Source organism: Pundamilia nyererei, unplaced genomic scaffold (assembly GCF_000239375.1).
Source record: "Pundamilia nyererei isolate P.nyererei 1_Seehausen unplaced genomic scaffold, PunNye1.0 scaffold00002, whole genome shotgun sequence".
Lineage (NCBI taxonomy): Eukaryota > Metazoa > Chordata > Actinopteri > Cichliformes > Cichlidae > Pundamilia > Pundamilia nyererei.
The window spans coordinates 5,774,976-5,795,459 of NW_005187403.1; the positions used below are offsets into that span (position 1 = coordinate 5,774,976).

General features: G+C 44.2%; 1 protein-coding gene across 8 annotated transcripts in view; it reads left to right on the forward strand.

The window, feature by feature from the left end:
• The window catches only part of rapgef1b (Rap guanine nucleotide exchange factor (GEF) 1b), a 46,495-nt gene extending 26,081 nt beyond the window's left edge, over positions 1–20,414 (forward strand). For 3 of the 8 annotated variants that reach the window (XM_013909619.1, XM_005720248.2, XM_013909614.1), the window contains exons 7-27: positions 512–562; positions 1,138–1,252; positions 2,900–3,080; positions 3,429–3,935; positions 4,964–5,166; positions 7,171–7,332; positions 9,058–9,204; positions 9,731–9,823; positions 10,819–10,898; positions 11,073–11,178; positions 11,860–11,935; positions 12,279–12,363; positions 15,817–15,909; positions 16,005–16,190; positions 17,850–17,934; positions 18,048–18,142; positions 18,299–18,377; positions 18,464–18,565; positions 18,664–18,761; positions 18,841–18,969; positions 19,178–20,414. In XM_013909619.1, coding sequence (XP_013765073.1) covers positions 512–562; positions 1,138–1,252; positions 2,900–3,080; positions 3,429–3,935; positions 4,964–5,166; positions 7,171–7,332; positions 9,058–9,204; positions 9,731–9,823; positions 10,819–10,898; positions 11,073–11,178; positions 11,860–11,935; positions 12,279–12,363; positions 15,817–15,909; positions 16,005–16,190; positions 17,850–17,934; positions 18,048–18,142; positions 18,299–18,377; positions 18,464–18,565; positions 18,664–18,761; positions 18,841–18,969; positions 19,178–19,328 — 2,824 coding nt within the window. In that variant the 3' untranslated portion in view covers positions 19,329–20,414. The remainder of the gene's footprint in view (positions 1–511; positions 563–1,137; positions 1,253–2,899; positions 3,081–3,428; positions 3,936–4,963; positions 5,167–7,170; positions 7,333–9,057; positions 9,205–9,730; positions 9,824–10,818; positions 10,899–11,072; positions 11,179–11,859; positions 11,936–12,278; positions 12,364–15,816; positions 15,910–16,004; positions 16,191–17,849; positions 17,935–18,047; positions 18,143–18,298; positions 18,378–18,463; positions 18,566–18,663; positions 18,762–18,840; positions 18,970–19,177) is intronic. The other 5 variants (XM_013909617.1, XM_013909620.1, XM_013909621.1 and 2 more) reach the window with 4 other exon arrangements.
• The last annotated feature ends 70 nt before the right edge of the window (positions 20,415–20,484 follow it).

Below are 20,484 nucleotides of genomic sequence, written 5' to 3' on the forward strand. Positions count from 1 at the left end.
GTGAGGGTGAAAGCGCTCCAGCTGCAGAGGTGTGATATTGCGGATTCTCTGTGTTTAAGTGAGCAGGGCTACAGTATCAATACTTCTCCCAGCTGAGCAGACGTTGCTGAAGCGTTCGCTGTGGCGATAAAGTCCGTAGAAACCAAAGGATTTCCTGTCGCCTTATTTTTGTCTGGTAGCTTTGAGGCTGTGCGGTCAGAGGTCACCGAAACTATTTTGTGACCATTTGTACCGTCGCCACAAAGCATTTATTCGTTGCAGCTGTTTCAGTGTAACTTTTCTTTTTTCTCAAGTTGTTTCACGAGTAACAAATAAGGAGTAAAGGAAGCTTTTGTGGAATTCAAAGGGGTTTTCTTTGAGGTTTGAACTATTAAGACTTTTTATACTCGAGCCTTAAAAATCTGAATCAGTAGTTTGTTTGTTGCTCTTCCTTCCTTACTCTCTCTGCTGTGTCTGTCATTTTTTTTGTATTTATTTATTTCTTTTCCCATTTTTTGGATTCTGGGAACAGAGCACAGTTGAGTGCCGAGGCTGGCCAAAGGAGACCCTCTCAGAAGGAGAAGTATGTTAGCCCCATAGGATCATCTGTCTCCATAATAACATCCCACCCCTCCCCCCTTCCCCATAAAACTTCTGGATTGGATGAAAGTGCTTTTTGATTTGCATGGTTGCGTTGTTTTAAAGTTTGTGTCATCCTGGGTATTCCCTGAAGACCTTCCCATCCAATCAGAAGACCGCCCAGTGCATGAGAGTGTATGACTGACCCTATGAAGTGTCCTTTTTCGCTGGCCTCCATGTCATGGTCGCTTCTGTTCGCTCGTCGCCTCATTTGGATGATATTAACTCACTAAGAGAATTTGGGTTTGACAAGCAGGAGAGAGCCTAACATGAAACACTCTCACTTTTCATCTCACTCTCCAGAGGAGGGATGATAATGTGTGTGTGTTCATGTATATATACATCTTTTTGTTGTTGTTGTTTTTTATGTGTGTGTGTGTGCGCATACATGTCAGGAACCGCGTGTTCTGCGTGCTTGCCTGATTGACCTTTTTTTTACTTTGAGCCAAAACGCTCATTGTTCCTGTTTTGCTTTCTTTCTTTTTCTTATTCTGCTGTTCTCCATTTATCCGTCTGTAGTCCTCCACCAGCTCTTCCTCCTAAGAAGCGACAGTCAGCCCCTTCACCTACACCAGTGGCAGTGGTCGCCCCGATGAGCCGTGGCTCCAGCCTCCCGTGTAGTGACCACAGACAGGTGAGGCTTTAACGTCCAGTGACCTACAGTACTGTGCAAAACTCTTGAGTCACCCCTCATTTCCTTATATTTTGCTTCCAAGACACCTGAATTTCTTGTCATTTTGAGCATTAGTTCTCCAGACTTCCATGGCTGTTTTTTCACTCTTTTTCAATCCAGTCCTTGTACCTGACCATTTTAATATGAATAGTTTTTTGTTTTGTTTTGCTCCGTTTTTTAACCCTTGTATGGTGTTCGGGTCTGTGAGACCCGTGTTCAGTTTTTTTCAAAAGAAAAATTAAACAATTAATTATTTTTTCACGTGTAAATATGTTGTGTCTTTCCACTCACTCCACTTGATTATAACTGATTTATTTATAACATTTTATATAAAAGAAAAACGAGAAGCACATTAATTCATAAATGTGATCTAACAAAGGTAAAGGGAAAAAATTAACCATGTTTGCTGTTCATATGTCTTGTAATTGGGATGAAGTAAACATCTGTTGAGTAATTTAACATAAAATTGTTTGATAGTGTTAATGTGGAAAGCCAAAACTCTAGCGGGTCCACCAGACCCATGAACACTGGCTGAGTAACAAAAATACGAACACCACACAAGGGTTAAGGCATAAAATAGAATTTTTGTTTTTTCACCAACAAGGTGAGTCCAAACATCTATTAGTTGAAAACCTGGTGTGGAGTATCTGAAAGTCGTGTCCTTAAGAAATAAGAAAGAATCCAGTAAAGACCTGAAACAGTACCCTGCCATTCAGTTCATCGGTCTGCTGAAGTCTCATCACAAATGGTCTCAGTGGAAGGATGGTTGTCAAGATGCCATTTATAATGGAGGAGGACAGGGAGAAATGGATGCCACGTTACACAAGAAATGGACTGAAAATTAGTGGTAACATGTCAAATGGGGTGATTAATCCAAATTTGCAATTATGTATTCCAGTTGTCATTGGTATGTACATGAGAGAAGATCACAAGAGGTGAGGGTCTACAGCCGTCTGCAAAACATGTTACTGCCATCTGTAATGGTTTGGGGCTGCATTTGAGCCAGTGGTGTTAGAGATCTTGTCAAAGCGGATGGAATTATGAACGCAGAAAAGTGCAGTCAGATTCTGATCCATCAAACAACAACATCTGGAAAGCATCTGATTGGCAGCAGCTTCATTTTCAGCATAACAATGATCCCAAACACACTATCAGTCATGGAGTCCAGACTTCAACTTTATTAAAGCAGTGTGGGATCATCCTGACTGAGAATGCAACAAAAGGCAGCCAACATCCAAAGAAGAGCTTTGAATGTCCTTTGAGAAGCCTGGAGAACTATTCCTGAAGACTACTTAAAGAAAGCAGAAGGAAACTTTGCCAAAGAGAGTTCAGGCTGTGATCAAGCATATCAAGTCATATTGTATATACTTGTTCAAATTGTACAACCTCCATTTTTGCTTTGTGTACTGTATTTTCATGTATGTTTGCACGTTTCAATAAATCACTGCACCTGTTTCCCATTTTCCTACAAAATACCAATAGAAAATAATGGCTCAGGACTTTTGCACAGCACTGTATTATAGCATCCCATTAGTTTACTTTAAAACCCTAAATGCAGTAGGTATTTGTAGGAAGTAAACTAACCTTTCAGTGTCTCTGCAACAACAGGAGTATGAACAGGAGTTCCTTCAGAGGCGTTTCTCTGGGGGAAGCCACTCGTACGGTGGCGACTCTCCCCGTCTTTCACCGTGCAGCAGCATGGGGAAACTCAGCAAATCCGACGAACAGCTTTCTTCCATAGAGCAGGACAGCGGGCAGTGTTCTCGGAACACCAGCTGTGAGACGCTCGGTAAGAAGTCCAGCTATTCAGCGCTGAATTGCTTATTTTATTTCTTATGCTGGTCAAATTGCTTGCACAAAATACTAAAGATGGGTGCATATTTAAATGTTAACAATGTACAAAATCAGGAAAAATCTGTGCTTTTTTTTGCACAAATAGTTGACAGAAAAGTAAAAAAAACAGTCAAAAGTTCAACTGTGAGGTAATTATGCTGTGTTAGCTCCTGCTATTATAATTGACTAAAGGGGGTGGGTTCCTTAGTATTTTCAACACTAGTTGTTGATGAAATACGAAGAACTAAATAAAAAAAAAAAAAATGTAATGTAAATAAAAATCATCTTCTCTTTATCTTTGCAGACAACACAGATCACTACGACCCAGATTATGACTTCCTCCACCAGGACTTGTCAGCTGGGGAAAACTTGCCCCCAATACCAGTTGGGGGGTGCCTCAGCCCCCTGCCCGAGTCTCACAGCGAGTCCTCTTCCCCCGTTCCTGGACAGCACCCCTCGCATCCACGCTTCAGCGCTCCCCCACCCCAGCACCAAGATTACTGGACCCCCCAGCCCAATCAGTCCTCCCGCATCAGCGCACCCCCTGCCCTTCCGATGAAGAAGCGGCGCAGCACCCAAACGTCGTCCTTCTCCGACAGTGGGTCCAGGGTGCTGTACGAGCGATTCCCCTCGCAGTACGACAACCTGTCGGAAGAGGAACTTCATCCAACGCCACCGTTCCCCCTTTTCACACCCATCTCACCCATGCCCCAAACAAATGGGGGCGTGTTTGTTTCCCAGTACGTTGCCAGTGAGAATGCAGATGTCCCCGCCAGCCCACCGCCACTGCCAGAAAAGAAAAGCAAACACAGTAAGTGAGGGGGTTAGAAAAGGGGCAGGAGACATTACGATGCAGCGGTTAGGTCTAGAAAGAAGGACGACCTTTAAATGAGTAAAGTAAGATTAAAGGTTAAAGACTGAAGTCGAGATTTGGAAAAGGACGCTCAGTGCACTTTGTCATCCACTTGTTGCACCGCGGTTTAGTTTATGTCAAGAAAATATTCCTCTGTGAATAGAGGCAGGAAGTGAACACCAGGATGTGCTACAATGGGTTCGGCTCCAGGGGCACAGAGGGCAGTGGATGGTCACTTCCTCGCCCGACTGCTACATCACTTCCTCTCATGCTACTGTATTATGTCATTCCCAGCAGCAGACTGCCCTTCCTGCTTTTTTAATCACATTCCAGAGTCCTGGTTGATGTAAAGTGCAGTATATGCACACTACTGTTAACCCAGTGAGAATCACTATATAATAAGGTTTGTGTCATTCGAGGAGCTTTGTCAAACCCAGGAAAATAACTGATGATGTCATAGTGATGCATTCATGGGCTTTAGAACATTTTTAGCAAAATGTCTGAATCACCAGGGTGTTAACCACGCAGACGGAGTTTAATGAAAAATGTTATTGTGTGGTTGCCCAACACTTCGCTGTGACACGCTTACGTTTTTTTTTCCTTTTTAGATCTCCTGTATTTTATATCTCCCATCTTGCATGAGCAATACTGATTATTTACACTTGTTACAGACGTCAAGGTTAATTTCAAATTGTATTACTTTACAGTAATACAGAGAAAATCACAACAGTCAAATGACCCCCTGTGAGAACGCTCTTGGCAACAGCTGGAAGGAAAAACTCTGTTTTAACAGGAAGGAACCTCAAGCAGAAAGAGGCCTATGGTGGGGCAGCCAGCTGCTGTGACTGGTTGGGGAGAGGAAGATGAGACAAAAGACGCACTTTGGAAGAGAGCCAGAGAATAATAATAACTATTTTTTCTTAAAGTTGGAACCTTACGCAAAAGAAACAACACGTTTCCTAATCGAATCAATCTCTTTCCTCCAGTCCTTCAATACATGCAGTTTGTGGAAGACTACTCGGAGCCACAGCCCTCTGTCTTCTACCAGATGCCGCAGAGCGAAAGCATCTATGAACAGCGCAACAAGCGCTTCCAGGAGGTCTACGGCTTCAACGACTCCTTCAGCAGCACCGACTCAGTGCACGAGCCGGTGCAGCCCCCGGCTTTGCCACCAAAGCAAAGACAACTGGTAAGAGACCTCTCTACTTCAAAGGGCCGCGACCTCGAGCTCCTTTAATATTTCGCCACATTTCATAAATTCTCAAGGCCTGAAGCAGATAAAATAGCCGGGTTTGCTCATTTGGGCCGAGTGAGCAAAGCTGTAATTTAAATTCCTGGAATCATTCAGTTCCGTTTAGAGCAAAACTTTGAAGCGGTGAAGTGTTCGTTGATGAAACTGCAATTTATGAAATTACACCTTAAATTACTAAAAAGCGTTGCGAGCCCGCGTGAAGAATACAAACAAGCTGTCTGCAGCGGCGGTGGTCCCTGCCGGCAGGAAGCAAAGAGTAGCTGCAAGTGCATTCCAGCGGTAATCCTCATCAATTTTCTCTCAAGCCTCCTCTTCTCTTGTTATCTCCCTCACCTATTCGACTCCCTCTCTTTCTTCTCTCTCCATTTCTGTAACCGCAGCAGACATCTGCACATACGTGGAGGTGTTTGGTTGTTAGTTGGAGATAAGACCGGCCTTTATCAGATCCAGACCACTTATCTTAATCTGGGTCGGCGTCTGAGTTAATTGAGACAACCGTCTGACAATGAGTCAGTGGGGAGAGAGTGGAGGAGACACACACCAGGATAAGTCACAGCAAAAGAAGGGCACACTGCTATCAAGCAATGCGTTCTCACACTAGCTCATTATATACTACCAAACCTGGAACATTATTGGTTACTTTCCATGTGATCTTAGTTATTTTCTCTGTGCTTCTCTAACGACTTTAAATTGAGGGGCTTTTTGTGCACCAGTCACAATTTAACAGCTTTTGGATTGTAGTTTAATGGCAGTTATGAGGTGGGGAACACGCAGTCCTAGTGAAGCAGATCAGCTGAGTTTTTGGCGCCTTCATTTTTATGTAGTGGTGAAAATGTTTTGATTTTTAAAACAAGGGTTTTTTGGGGGCCTTTAATGTGACTTTTTTAAATGTTTAACGATCACCACTAGAGAGCTTTATAAATATTTTGTGTTCACGGTAGATGATCCACATTTTGCCACATTTCCAGAAACACAATCGTCTTTTGTCCACAAATATGACTGCGCATTTGTGGACAGTAAGCAGATGACATGCTTCTCCGGGGTACAGAACAAATTCACAAAGAGAGAAACAGACTTTGTGGCTGAATGGCTGCCTACCCAGACCCACTACCTTCATCCGCTGTCCCCTTTCTGCCATCGACCCCTGTGTATTTTTGAGCCAGGCGCCCAACTTTTATTTTTATCACTCTTTTGTCTGAGCATACAGTCGGGCCGCGCTCATCTCCGCCTTCCTGCCCCCTAGGCCTAATCTGGCCTCGTGTTTTGGACTTGATGAGCTCGTGGCCCAGTGGACTAAGCCTGTTTGCCTCCTCCATAAACCCATGTTCCAGGCTTACACGCTTTGGCAACTTTACAGGGCTTTGCAAAAAAAAAAGTCAATTCAGCCGCCGTGTGGATAAGGAAATGGGTGGGGAAAAAAAAAAACTAGAGCGGATCATATTGGCTCTGTTTAGAGCGTGTTGCAGCTGGCCTGGTTTCTGTAAAGCTCTTAAAGCTCAGGACATCAAAAGGTGTAGTGGGCTGTCAGAGTCAATATAAATGCGTGTAACCTGAACACGTCACATGTGCTGCAGTAATTAAGGTTTTCCAGGAAAACACAATAGAGAAGATTCAAAATCAGACACATTTTCCCTTCTCTTGTATTTCCATCTGCAGCCAATGAGCTGATGCTTCTCAGCTGTACTAGAAAAACCTCCTACGCTTTTACCACTTAACTTCACTGCTCCACTGCTGACCTTTGATTAAATCTGCTCTAATACAGTCTCGCTTCCTAGTGTAATCAACTGTCCCCTCTTCTCTTTTTCTCTTTTAACACCCTTTTTTCCCCACATCTGCACCTCTCCTCAACCCCGTCTTATTCTCACTCTTTCTTTCTTTCTTTCTTTCTTTCTTTCTTTCTTTCTTTCTTTCTTTCTTTCTTTGTCTTCGTTTCCCTCTCAGGCCTCCCACTCCTCTTCCCCTTCTTCTTCCTCCTCCTCCTCTCTCTCCTGCCACCTCCAGCCGTCTGTGGCGGCAATGGAGGAGGCGGGCTCTGGGCTGGGCCTCAGCATATCGGTTTCTAACTCCTACCTGATTGGCCAGGCGTCCATGACCACACCCACGGTAAGTCTCCCCCCCCCCTTCCCTTCCCTCCTTCACCCCGTGCATTTGAACTCTCCATTCTCCACTCTGGCTGGGTGCTGTGTCCAGGGGTAGCTTGACCCTGTGTGTGTGCTTCATATGTAAATACAGTCTTGTTCATCTACTCCTGCACCATTGACGTTCCCGACTACACCCTCAGGCGTTTGTGATTTGTTTGCTGTGCAGTTAGATTTGCTGCTCCACCCATCCATGCGTGCATTTGTTTTAACTGTGTGATTTTTGTTGTTGCTTTAAAAAATATATATATATTGTTTATTATTGTGTGCTTTGCGTGGTAATGAGTCTGTGGAGTAATTTGTTATAGTTGAGTGCAGCTTCTCGCTAGCAAAGCTTGTGAGTTTGTGTGCAAAGCCTTCCTCTACCAGTTGTATTTGATCCTTTTCTTCTTTTCAGTGTGCCTCAGTTATTGAGTTGTAGGTACAAAGCAGCCCATTGGAACATCACATGAGAGTGTGTCGGGTCTTTTTTTGTTTCATTTCAACCATCAGCTTCTTCTTTAAGGGTTAGCTTGAGGCTAATCAGTGCTGTGTTCAAGTAAGCACTTTGTAGTAGATTTGGGATGTGTGTCACAGCCTTCCAGTCAGTATTTTTTGGAGAGTTGACCCATGGTGATCCCTCAGTGTGTGAGGCACGCTGAGACATGGTGTGGCTCTCCCTCAGGGTATCTCCAATGGAATGCAGCAGCAGATGGATCTGATGGAAAACACATTCCCTCCATTTCGACTGCTCTTCCTTCCACTCCTACTTCACCCTCCACCGTGAAGCCTCTCGACTACTAACCCTGTCCCTCTCACCTCCGTGCTGGGAGCGCCTTTCTCTCTCCTAAACACATGCACACTTCCACATCTCCCATTTGCCAGTTTCTGTGGAATGTTTGCATTCCTCAAATCGTCAGGGCATGATGGTTTTTGGGGGAATGTCAAGGGGGGGGGGGGGGGCTTCCAGGAAAGCAGCTTTGCACATGTCGAGAGGGATGACGTGTTAAAGGAGCGGAGAGGAATTTCACAGTTTTGGGAGGATTTTCGAGATTTGCGTTGCAAAGTAAAAGAAGAATGAGATTTTTCGGTTCCGGTTTCTGTTCGGCTGTGCATGAGCGTGACATTTCATTTGTCTGCGTGTTTGCCAGTGATCTGTGTGTTTGCACCACTCTGTGCTGGTATGCTGAGACAGGGCTGCTATGTGCAACATGTTAGAACAAGTTACTGCTCCCTCCCTGCTGCCAGGCATCTATTTAGTGGCCACATGAACCACCAAACATTTAGACATCGCTTGTTGAAACATAGATGCACACTGAGAGCTGATGCTGGCTTATCCGTGTCCTTGTTAAGCCAAGCCCTTTTTTTATAGCTTCCATGTTACCCCTCTGGAAATGTTTATGTTGTATTTAGTGTGTGTGTGTGTGTGTGTGTGTGTGTGTGTGTGTGTGTGTGTGTGTGTGTGTGTGTGTGTGCGCGCAATTCATGTTCAGGCACATCACTCCCATAGTCAAAGGCTAATGGAAGTTTTGGAGGTATGAGGTGAACACGCCCCCCTCCCTCGCTGTCTTTTTCCCTTTGTGCAGAATCTTTTTCTACCTGCTCTGCCTCCTTCTTTCTGATCTCTTAGACCTGTCTTTTTCTTCTTTTTTTTTCCTTTTCATTTTGTTTTGTCTTCTTTCTTGCTTTCATTCTTTTCCACCAATCACAGAGCTTGGACCAGGTTGCCTTGACCAATGCCACCATTCTGGATGGCAGCGGGGGCGGGCCCAACGGTTCCCTGGCTGGCTCAGTGGGTTCTATGGCTGTCTGTCTTCCTTCTGAGTCTTCTCTCACTGACTCTCTCCACACCTCAGCGGTGAGCGTACAAAAAAAGGACAGATGTTGGAAGCTCAAGCAGGAATACTTTTGAACCAGCTCTGTGAAACAGATTTAAAAGGGGGGAAAAATGTGATGCTGGACCCCTTCCCCTGGCAGATTGGTATTAGATCACAGCTGTTTGGCGTACAGTATTGTTGCTCATATAATAATAACGCAGTGACTCATTTTCTTAGTGGTATCTTGTTGTCATTATCACTGCTCACAAGCTGTCTGCTGTCTGATTATTGGTCCTTAAAAGAATCCCAGCGGAGCATGTTGCACTGCATGTTCTTCTTGCCAGTAAATATTATTACCTGTTTGTATCTAACGCACTCCAGCGCCACCTGGTGGTCACAAGTAAGCAGAACTAGAAGGCACATCACTCTCTGTAGAGCGCCAGACCTCGACTAGACTGCTATCTCTCCTCCTTAGCCACACATTCTCACTCGGCGTCTGCTCCACCCTTAGCAAACACTCTCTGCCGCCCTCACACCTCGGTTTGTGTCCCTCCTCTCTTCCCATAGAGCGAGAGCGCGAACGACGAGGGCGGGGAGGGGGAGTATGTCAACTTGTACTCATCCAGCCAGGCCAATGGGGAGCTGCCTCACTCCCTCGGAGTAAGTAGCTGACCGGCACGGGGTGGGGAGGTGAAAGGTCAATTCCATTTGCACATCCCCATCACTTCAGGGGTATGAATCAATTGGAGGGATTTCGAGCGACGGTCGGCAGATGTCAGCCTCACATCTGTTGCGCGCCGAGCAGCTTTTATTGATTCACCTCCTGGAGCGATGGCGAAGAGATGGAATGTGAACATGGCCAAACCTGACTGAGCATGACTTGAGGTTCACAGGGTTTTGCCTGCAAGGGACTCGTGTGCTCCGGCTGGTGTCTGTGGGGGGAAAAAAAAAGATGTCCATGTTGTGTATGTTGTTATGAATGCCTGGCTGCTGATTGCCACCCCCCCCCCCCCCCCCCCCCCCCCCCTCCTCTCTCTCTCTCTCTCTCACTGGCTGCGCTTTAACTGTAACAAGCGTTTAACCATGTTCAAATCTAACACCTAACATGTCGCTGCTGAGGGATTCTCAATGGTTTCCAGTAACACTTCTCATAACAGTTGTTGTGCACCTGTGCATGTGCGACAAGTGTATGTGCGTGCGTGTACAGTGGTGTTTGTATTCCCTCGGGGCAGCTTGTGCATTTGGGATTTTAAGGCATGTTGGGGTGAGGTGAGAAAGAGAGAGAACAAAGGATTAGGATGATGTATGGAAGTGTGGTTGTGTTTGTGGTTCTACATTTGGTGCTTCTACCCTGTGGTGTTGTTCTGGTTTGGGTATCATCTGTCGGGTTTTTCCTTACTCACAACGAAGGAAAGCTTCATTATTTGACCCCGCCAGCTCATTACACCTTATCTGCATCAGCACTAATGGGGACAACATCCTTTGTAAACCTTGAGATAAACCATTCACCATTTCTGCTCTGCCAACATGTTGCATGAGGTCCTAGTGGTCCCTCTGATGCCATCAACAGCCACGCAGCCGCCTGTTGCATTCATCAGTGATGATGTTACAGATGCTTATTTAATTATTTATTTTTCTCCCCTTTCCACAAATAGGACACAATCGCGGCTGATGATGTCCTTCAAGACCCCACCCCTCAGATGCCATCCACCAATAACAAAGAGGATAAGGAAAGGTATTGCAGAAAGGATGTTCTTCACATTTGATGAGCTAGTTAGCACAACTGTGAAATATAATGTTTTGCAAAATGATCAGTTGTTTCCACTCTTGCACACAGTGTGAATTTTGAACATGTTTGATGATGTGTGTGTGTGCGTGTGCGTGTGCGCGTGTGTGTGTGGTTTTTCAGAAGGCAAAAGGCAACTGATTCAGCTGGGAGCGATGAAGAAGATGTGGACGAGCTCGCCCTCATAGACCACAAGGAGATCATGAGCAGGATAACACTAAAACAAGAAGTAAGGGGACAGCTGTTTGAGGCCTGTGTGCTGTTTTTAGAAATCCACCGACAACAGAAGTGTGCAGCAGCACCAGCGTACAAAGCACGCTTCATCCTGTTAGTCCAGCTCAGGGTAAAAGGTCGCCGTGAGTCATTCAGATGTGAAATCAGATCCCGAGAGCAGCCGTGGCTGCCCTCTGGAGTTCAATCTCCAAAACTGCAGATCTAAAAATTGACTGCTCTGCTGCTGCTCCATCCTCCTCCTTTGTCCTGTGTGGTGCAGTGTGAGGGTTAGATACAGAGATACAGATGTGTGAAAATGCTGTTCGCCACTCTGCAAGATTAGGGCCAGTGTGACAGCAATGCTTTAAAAAAGGAGACTGGGAGCGATCAGAAATGTAAGGAGGAAAGGTGTAAAGCTTTGCTGAGATTTAGAGGTGTCGTGCAAGAAATATCGCAGCAGAGGCAATCTTTGTCACGCACAGATCTAGACTTTTTCTCCGTCATCAGTTAGGGAGCTGGTGCAGGACAGGAGGGGTCGGGGAGGGGGAAGGAAATGTGCGTGCTTCATTTTGGGCTAGACTGCATCACTCCATCCCAAGTCTAACCACTCTTTTCTTCTTCTCCTCCTCCTCCTTTCACTCTCACCCACCTCTCCGTATTTCTCTGCCGCACCTCGCCCGCTACTTAATATTCGCAGAATGACGACGGCCCCGACGTCCGCGCCGGATCAGGGGACATCCTATTAGTCCACGCTACAGAAACAGACCGCAAAGGTACAGTACAGCACACGCAAAGCATCGCAGTCGTTATGTTGTGCAGTGTGTCACTGTGCTTCTGGGTCACTGGCACAGATTTGTTTTGCCAGCTTTGACAGCTGTGCGTTTACATTAGAGTCAAAGACAGATTTATGTGTACCTGTTTAAATTCGACTGCTGTGTTATTATTTTTCCTCTGAACGGTGTTTTAAATAGCTTTCTGTCTCTTTGCGGTTCAGTTTTTTGCAGCGTGTCAGCCCTTCACGTTTGATGTGCTGTCAGCTTTAATTAAGTAACTGAAAACACTGGCTGCACATCGACTGAAACACGCTGCCTTTTTCCCTCTGTTCTTGCTCGACAGATCTCGTTTTGTACTGTGAAGCCTTTCTGACTACATATAGGACTTTTATAACCCCAGAGGACCTCATTAAGAAGCTACACTACAGATATCCTTTTCAAATAACTCTACATGTCACTCTGACCTTTTTTTTGTTTGGTTGTTGTTGTTGACAGAGTGCTCTTTCTCTCACTTTAATCCTTATTTACCAAGGGGACCCTTGTTCATCCTGCTTGCTCGTTTTAGAGCTTTCACTTAAATTATATTCATACTTTTTTCCTATATTTTATTTCTTTATTTTTTTATTAATTGTTATTGTTATTTTTAATGATTAAAAAAACTGAGACATTAGGGGCAGTGTGGGTTCTCTCAGGTTAACTAGTGATTCTAAATTGGCCCTAGGAGTGAATGTGAGTGAGAATGGTTGTCCGTCTCTTTGTGTTGCTCCTGCGACAAATTAGCGACCTGTCCAGCCCTGTGGTACCTCGGACAGGGTCCAGCCCACCTCCTCCAACCCTAAACTGGACAAGTGGAAGAAGACGGATAGATGGATTTTAGACATCACATGGATTGGACTTAATATTTAGCACTCCACTGAAGACTAAACACATTACTTCTGCAGTGTTTCATCATTAACTTTATATGGCCAAACTTATTATTTGGACAAATTAGGAGATGCTTTAATAAGTCATTCTTAATCATGTGTGTTGCAGACTTGCGTCACTGCAAACCTACTCGGGGAAATTTTGATAAGCTGCATTTTGTCCCGATGTCTTAATGACTAGACGGTTAATCAACTGATTGAGCATATCATCAGTGGAATATCTGATAATAAGTTAGTCACAGCTCTATTGTTTTTACTGCAGGAATTAATTAGCAACACGGTAATGACAGCGATTACTGCCTAATGACGATCATTGTTTATACAAGACACTGAGGCTCACAGAAAGCTAAAGGGAACAGGCAAAAACAGTCTTGTGTCAAACACACATGCCTTTGAATTTTAGAGAAAATGTGTATTTGTTATGCCATTGTGATGTAGTCACATGATGCATGTCTATGTAGACATAAAGCGGTCCCATTACACTGTCTAATCAGTTACTTTGTTTGTTGTGTTTTCTGAGTTCAGACAGGACAAGTCAAAAAAATCATCGCTTACATCTGCAGAACTTAAGCAAAGCTCCAGGTTGAGTTCAAAAAGGTGTTTTTTTTCTAAGCATGGTGGACATGGGGAGGCTTGCTTTGCATTTAGCTGGCCTGCCAGAACCTAAAACTCCAGTGGGAGATCATAAGTGTCACAATGGTGGTTATCAGCTTTGTGTGTTAGCCCAGGCGTTCTGCTTCAGGCTCCTGTAAAAGGGATGTTTGACGTGTTGTTTGACTCTTTCTCCACAAAATGGATCATAAGACTGTCCTGAAGACTGGAGAGTAATGCTGCAGAAAATTGCACATTTCATGATTTGTTCAACACAAGCGCACAGAGGGGAAATATAAATATGTTAATATATTTATATTACTGCTCTGTGTGCTCTCTGTGCTGCTGTAACTGCTGCACATCAGAGCTCTTAAACTTAAAGGCAGATCGATGTGTTCAGCTCTGACTCCGTCTCATAGCCTGGTTTAAATCTTATTGACTAAATAGGTATTCTTGATGATACATAAGAGATACATCAGTTTTCTGATCTGTCTTCTAGAAGCTGCAATTCCAGCAGCATAAGGGAAAAAAATCAACTTTATTTAAATAGAACCTTTGAAAGATCGAAGTTATAAAGTGCATCACAAGACAAACAGAGATGAAAGTGAAACGGTGATAGGTGTAAGATACTGGCAGCACAAGGAGATTAAAAGTGAGCAATAAAGAAAATTAAAAATAGAAAAGAGGTCAATTAAAAGCAAATATAAAATAATTAAAAGATCATTGCTGGGGAAAGATGATACACGTTGGTGTACACTTTGTACTTTGGTGCAAACCCACAGCACAATATAAGTTAACACAATTATAAGTTAGTGTTTTAGAATTAGCTGAAGAGAAGCTAAAACAGGGGTGACGTGTTCGCTTTTTGTGTGGTTTTAGTAAAGAAGTCTGGCCACTGCATTTTAGTCCAGCTGTGCTCTGTAAACGTTGTATAGTGTAGTGTATAACAAACTGCAATAATCTAACCTAAAGGAGATGAAAGCGTCTATACTTTTGGATAAAATTGATCTGACCTTGCTGGGACTCCTAAGCTGCATAAAACAAGACTCGACAAATTATTCAGGCTCAGGCGGTTGTCAGAAATGATGATGAGGTCTTTACAATATTGGCTCAACTTTATAGACAAAGAGCAGTTGTCAATAAAACCGTTAAGAGCTCTGCAGGTATTCTGGCCATGTGTTGAGGCTAATGACTCTGCAAAAACGCCCTGCACCATAGTTCAGCATTCAGAGTGGGACACTGATTAATAAAAGCAGAGTGTGGGAGACTGTTCAGCAGATTAGGACCAAACATAACAAGAAGTTAAAGATTTTCTGTATTGCAAATTCCAGGAAAAAATGCGATGCATGGTTTCCACTGCTGTAACTTCAAACCTCATGGTTGCATGTATACATATTCCTTGTGTAGACTTACAGGATGCTGTTTGAAATAACAGAGAAAATGTGGCACCCACAGTCAATTTTTAAGCCAAAAAGCTGAACACACAAGTTACCTTGGTGATCTAGACAGGTACCCATTATTCTCACCTCACAGTACAACTCTTAGAGCAGGAATCAAGGAAAACAAGAGAAGCTGAAGTGGAGGTGGGTATCAAAGTGGCTTACAGCTCTGCAGTTACAGAAGTCGAGCTAAAGCAAACAGCACTCTTCATATAAGATTTGCCAGCTGATTGAGTAGAAGGTTCTTTATCCAAAGCTTGGCTCAGTGGCCTGTCTGAACTAAGGTGACTCTTGATTTCTTCAATGTACATAACATACCTTTGATGCCATTTAATAAGCAAATTATTTTGAATTTATTTACTACATAAATGGAAAAGAATGTGACTGTAAAAGGAAAACCACACCAAAGCTAGAAAAACATCTGCAAACATGACTTCAGTTCTATGTAGGAATCCTTACACAAAATAGTGGGAGCATTATCTATCTGTAAGTATCCCTACAGTACACTGCTGTTGCCATGACAGTTTTTTGTAAAGTGCTCTTCACTCCTGACTTTGTCCTTATACTTAAATATTAAAGAAAGATGTTGTGTATGTACTCCTTGTTGGGATAGGGCTAGATATGTGGGTGTGTGTGTGTTTACTCTGCACCGTGATGTTGCAGAGTAATGCAGAAGTGATATAACAAGCAGTGTAACTGATTGAAGTAAATGAGTGAAGAAATGCATTGTTTTTTAAAAGGGAAAGCATGTAATATGTTATGTATTCATAGTTCACTTATTTTAGGTAAGAACCGTACTGGGACAAGTCCCTGATGAATTGATGATTCATTCATCTGCCACTTCTTGGAAGTATCATGAAGTATCAAGCTTTTTCTTTTTTTAATCCCACATTAAACACTGTTGTCACTGTCCTTAACCACAAAGCACATATACCACGTTCTGCCATAGTCCAGACACCTTCAAGAAACGAGTCAGCAAGAACACGTTCTTCGTGCTGGTTCGTGTGGTAGATGAGCTGTGGTGAGTAGTTATTGTTCCCCGTTGTCCTTCTTTTGTTACCTTTTAACTGCTTTATTGAGCTGACAGATTTCTTTCGTCCCTTCTGTGTCTTCCAGCCTGGTAGAGCTGACCGAGGACATTTTGAAACAGCTCATGGACCTGGTGTTCACACTAGTGTGTAATGGCGAACTCAGTCTCGCCCGTGTGCTCCGCAAGAATATCCTGGATAAGGTGGAGCAAAAGAAGCTGCTGCGTTACACTAACTCACTCAAGCCCCTCGCGGCACGAGGGGTCTCTGCAAGGTACTGTGGGAGTTTTAAGTCAAGTCTTTTTGAGACGTGCATGGGGATGGGTATGATGGAAAAATGCAGTGCTTCTCTTATGGCTCTGTACCTTTAAGGATAACAAGCAGGGCTGGATTCAGTGCCTGGCAGACTTGCAATCAGAAACCACAAGACTGCAGTCATAGAATCTTAAACCAATTTAATGATTCCCAGATGATATCATGGCTGCAGTTAAACATTTGGGGAGTAAAGCATTGTGCACTGAGATGTATCTTAATATCAGATTCCATTTTAACTTCATTAAGCAGCTATTTTATCGACACAGGGTGCTGTATTAAAATAATTTCTCTGTACTAATTAATAATCAGTCGACCAGTTTGAGGTAATATAAGAAATAGCTTAGTAATTCTGATGAAAGTGAAGATGATCAGACAGTCCAGGTAAATGAATTCTAATGAGCAGTGGAAGGTGGAAGCACTGACAGTTTGGCACAGGATAGGTGGACAGTGACAGCGCTAACAGGAGTGAAGCCAGGCCGGGACGATCAAGGACACAAATAAAAATCAGAAAGCGGTGCACAGTTTTTCTGTGGTTTCTGGATTAAACAACATGTCCCTCAAGTGGTGTGAAAGATTGTGCAATGGCTTGTTTTCTCTCATTTGGTAGCTGTATCAAAAGGGTTACCCAATCAGCAGCTATGTGTGCACTATGTATCAATCCGCTATATTAAAAAGGCCGAGTTAGTGGCTCAGCTGTGTGCCACAACAGTGCACCACAGTTTCCATTTAAATTGTTTTGTAAAGTGTTTTGGAATGAATTGAACCATAGCCTGTATATAAATGATGGACATAGCCGCAGTGAGGTCACCCATTGATTCTGGACTCTGCAGTAACACTGAGGCAAAGTTGAACCCAGGAACCCTGCAACAGTCTTCAGTTCAGTTTTATTTTATTCATACAGCACCTGAAGGTGCTTTATATTGTAAGGTACAGACCCTACAATAATACAGGGAAAGTCACAACAATCAGGTGACCCCCTATGAGCAAGAACTTGGTGACAATAGGAAGGAAAAACTCCCTTTAAACAGGAAGAAACCTCCAGCAGAAACAGACTCAGGTTCAGGGAGGGCTGCCATTATGCCACTCATCCACACGACGTATAGCAGCACCCACTACATCCATCTTTTATGCTAGAACTACAGTTTTGGCGGTTCTGCTTTGTGTGTGTTGTATATTTGCCACCCTGTCACCTGTCAATCATTGGTATCCTGCGATCTAATTGGCAGCCATTTCAACTATCCCCCTTGAAGTTGAGGAAAGTTTCATTTGGTACCCACCCACTACACATGACACGTAGTGTTTTTTTGCCTGTGGGCATGTGAATGTCATTGACTTTCTTTTGTCTCTGCTAGTCACTTCCTGTGGGGATGTGCCTTGACATATAGCAATTGCCATAAATGCAGTTTCTTCCAGTTAAAAGGGAGTTTTTCCTTCCCGCTGTCACCAAGAGTTTGGTGGTTGTCTGATTGTTGGGTCTTTACCTTACAGCATAAAGCACCTCGAGATGACCGTTGTTGTGTTTGTAAGGCTTTTTTGCTCTTCGGGACAGATGGGAAAGTAGGAGGTTGTGTCGCTTCAGTTTCAGACTCCATCTAATGATTTGTGTGTTTTTCATCAGGCCTGGAACTCTTCACGACTTTCGCAGTCACGAGATCGCCGATCAGCTCACACTTCTCGACGCTGAACTTTTTTATAAAATTGAGGTACGGTGCCTTCGTTGCTGCGTTAAATCTTTCACCGATCTGCCGATCATTTGTGCTTTGACACATAATCAATCCCAACTTTGTGCTCTGCTCTCCTCTGTGTTTTCCTTCAGATTCCCGAAGTTCTGCTTTGGGCCAAGGAGCAGAATGAGGAGAAGAGTCCGAACCTGACTCAGTTCACAGAGCACTTTAACAACATGAGCTATTGGTATGACAAAAAAAACTAAACACAAACCTCATCAGACACTGTAACGCTTAACTCAACATCTCCTCCCCTATAATTAAATTCTGTGGCTTTCCTCTCATACCATCTCGCCTCAATAAACGCCGACACCCCACCGTGTCTCTCTCTGTCTCCTTGCAGGGTTCGCTCTTTGATAATTCAGCAAGAGAAAGCTCAAGACAGAGAAAAGCTGCTTCTCAAGTTCATTAAGATAATGAAGGTTGGTTTAAGTCTTACAAACCGTACAAATCACCAGGAGTTTCCCTGTTTAACAGCATTTAACAGTCATATTTATTTTTATTACAGCACTTAAGAAAGTTGAATAACTTCAACTCCTACTTGGCAATACTGTCTGCTTTGGACTCGGCCCCCATCAGGAGGTTGGAGTGGCAGAAGCAGACCTCAGAGGTGAGACGATTGCGAATTTAGGAAGAGAAATTAAAAATCTCCTCGGGTATCACAGCTGTTATTTAATTTAATAAACATCCCCAAATCTTCTCCCTCAGGGATTGGAGGAGTATTGCACGCTGATCGACAGCTCCTCCTCCTTCAGGGCATACAGAGCTGCACTGGCTGAAGTGGAGCCCCCGTGCATCCCGTACTTGTGAGTAAATGCGCATGACTCATCGAGATGGGCGTCTAGCCACGACTGGTTCATTTATTCCTTCCACTCTTCTCCACAGGGGTCTCATCCTCCAGGACCTGACCTTCGTCCACCTGGGGAACCCTGACCTGATCGACGGGAAGGTCAATTTCTCCAAACGCTGGCAGCAGTTCAACATTCTGGACAGTATGCGGCGCTTCCAACAAGTGTAGGTCCATCGGAATAAGTAGGATTTAATAAGAAGCCACTGAACACATCAATCGCAGCAATAAATGTCATCATCGTTTGCCACTGGAAGGAACGCTAATGTGTTCCTGCTTTGTTCTCCATTAAATTTTAATGTCATAAAACATGGCTGTCATCTTCACACAGACTGCTTTGCTTTCTCAGTAATGAATTACCTCTCCTCATCTCAGGCATTATGAGCTGAAGCGCAACGAAGACATCGTCTCGTTCTTCAACGACTTCAGCGATCACCTGGCCGAGGAGGCCCTCTGGGAGCTGTCGCTGAAGATAAAACCCAGAAACATCTCGAGACGCAAGACGGACCGCGAGGAGAAGACCTAGGGCCCGCGGAGGGGAGGAGGGCCTCCAACACTGACCTCCAACTGTGCTTCATGACACTAACTCCACTTTACTACAGACTGAAAGAGAGACGAACAGAAGCTACCCGCAGAGGCTGATGGGAGACTCATTGTGGGTGGGGGGAGGGGGTTGAGAACAAACTACAGACAACTGAAGCGTCATCGAGGTTTACAAAGAGCTCTACTGCTCGGGGAGATTATAATTGGGATTATTGGAGACATTCTGTGGCTGCGGCGAGACAACAGGTAGACCGGTGCCAAGGAGGGGAAGAATCGCAGGGAGACACTACGGAAATGACCAAAGTCTGCTCCCTGGGCTTTCTGTTTTAGAGTGGAGCTGCTGCGCGAGTGTGTGCGCGCGCGCGCATGTGAGTGTGTGAGCTGAATGGTCCATTACTCTCAAGCCGCTCCTTCCTCTTCCTCATGTATGTGCCATCTATTGGTTTTCTTCAGCCCTCTCCCTACTCGAGTTCCCCTCAAACGGCAGCCTGACACAAACTGTGACATCTACGAGCGGGCCGCAGACCCCCGAGGGCTCGCTGTGGGCACGAGGCTGGGAGGTGGGAGATTTGGACTTAGAGGAGAGGATGGCCATGATAGACTGGAAACCTATGTTTTGCAACATTTTTGTGTAAGAATCATGTATGGTTATGAAATGTATTATATACAGTGCTCCTTTTGTTCTTAAAAAGGATGTTTATGCTTATGAGAAGAGCTCCACTTCTCCCAAGTGCCATACACGTGCACTTGAAAGAAAAAAAAAAAAGATAAGCAAAGCAAAAACACAAAAAGATAAATAACTAAAGATGCTGTGATCTGTGTACATCATTCTGAATCATCGAGTGCCGTGTTCAAGTGTAGAGAAACCATCAGGCAATCACAGTCACGTCCCGGTCATGTTAGTGTGTGAAAGACTGTGTGTGACTGAAGTCCTCTGTGACTTGTGTGTGTGTGTCATTCCAAAAATGTGCTGTAGTAAAATCATTTTTTTTATTCCTTTTTGGGGATAAAACCAACACTTCACACTGTGCTCTCAAACTCCAATAAAGCAAACGGCTCTTTCTATACACACTGTGTTGGTCACAAGATCCACCACCCCCATTCCACCCCACCCTCCTTTTCTCAAATCGACTGACACT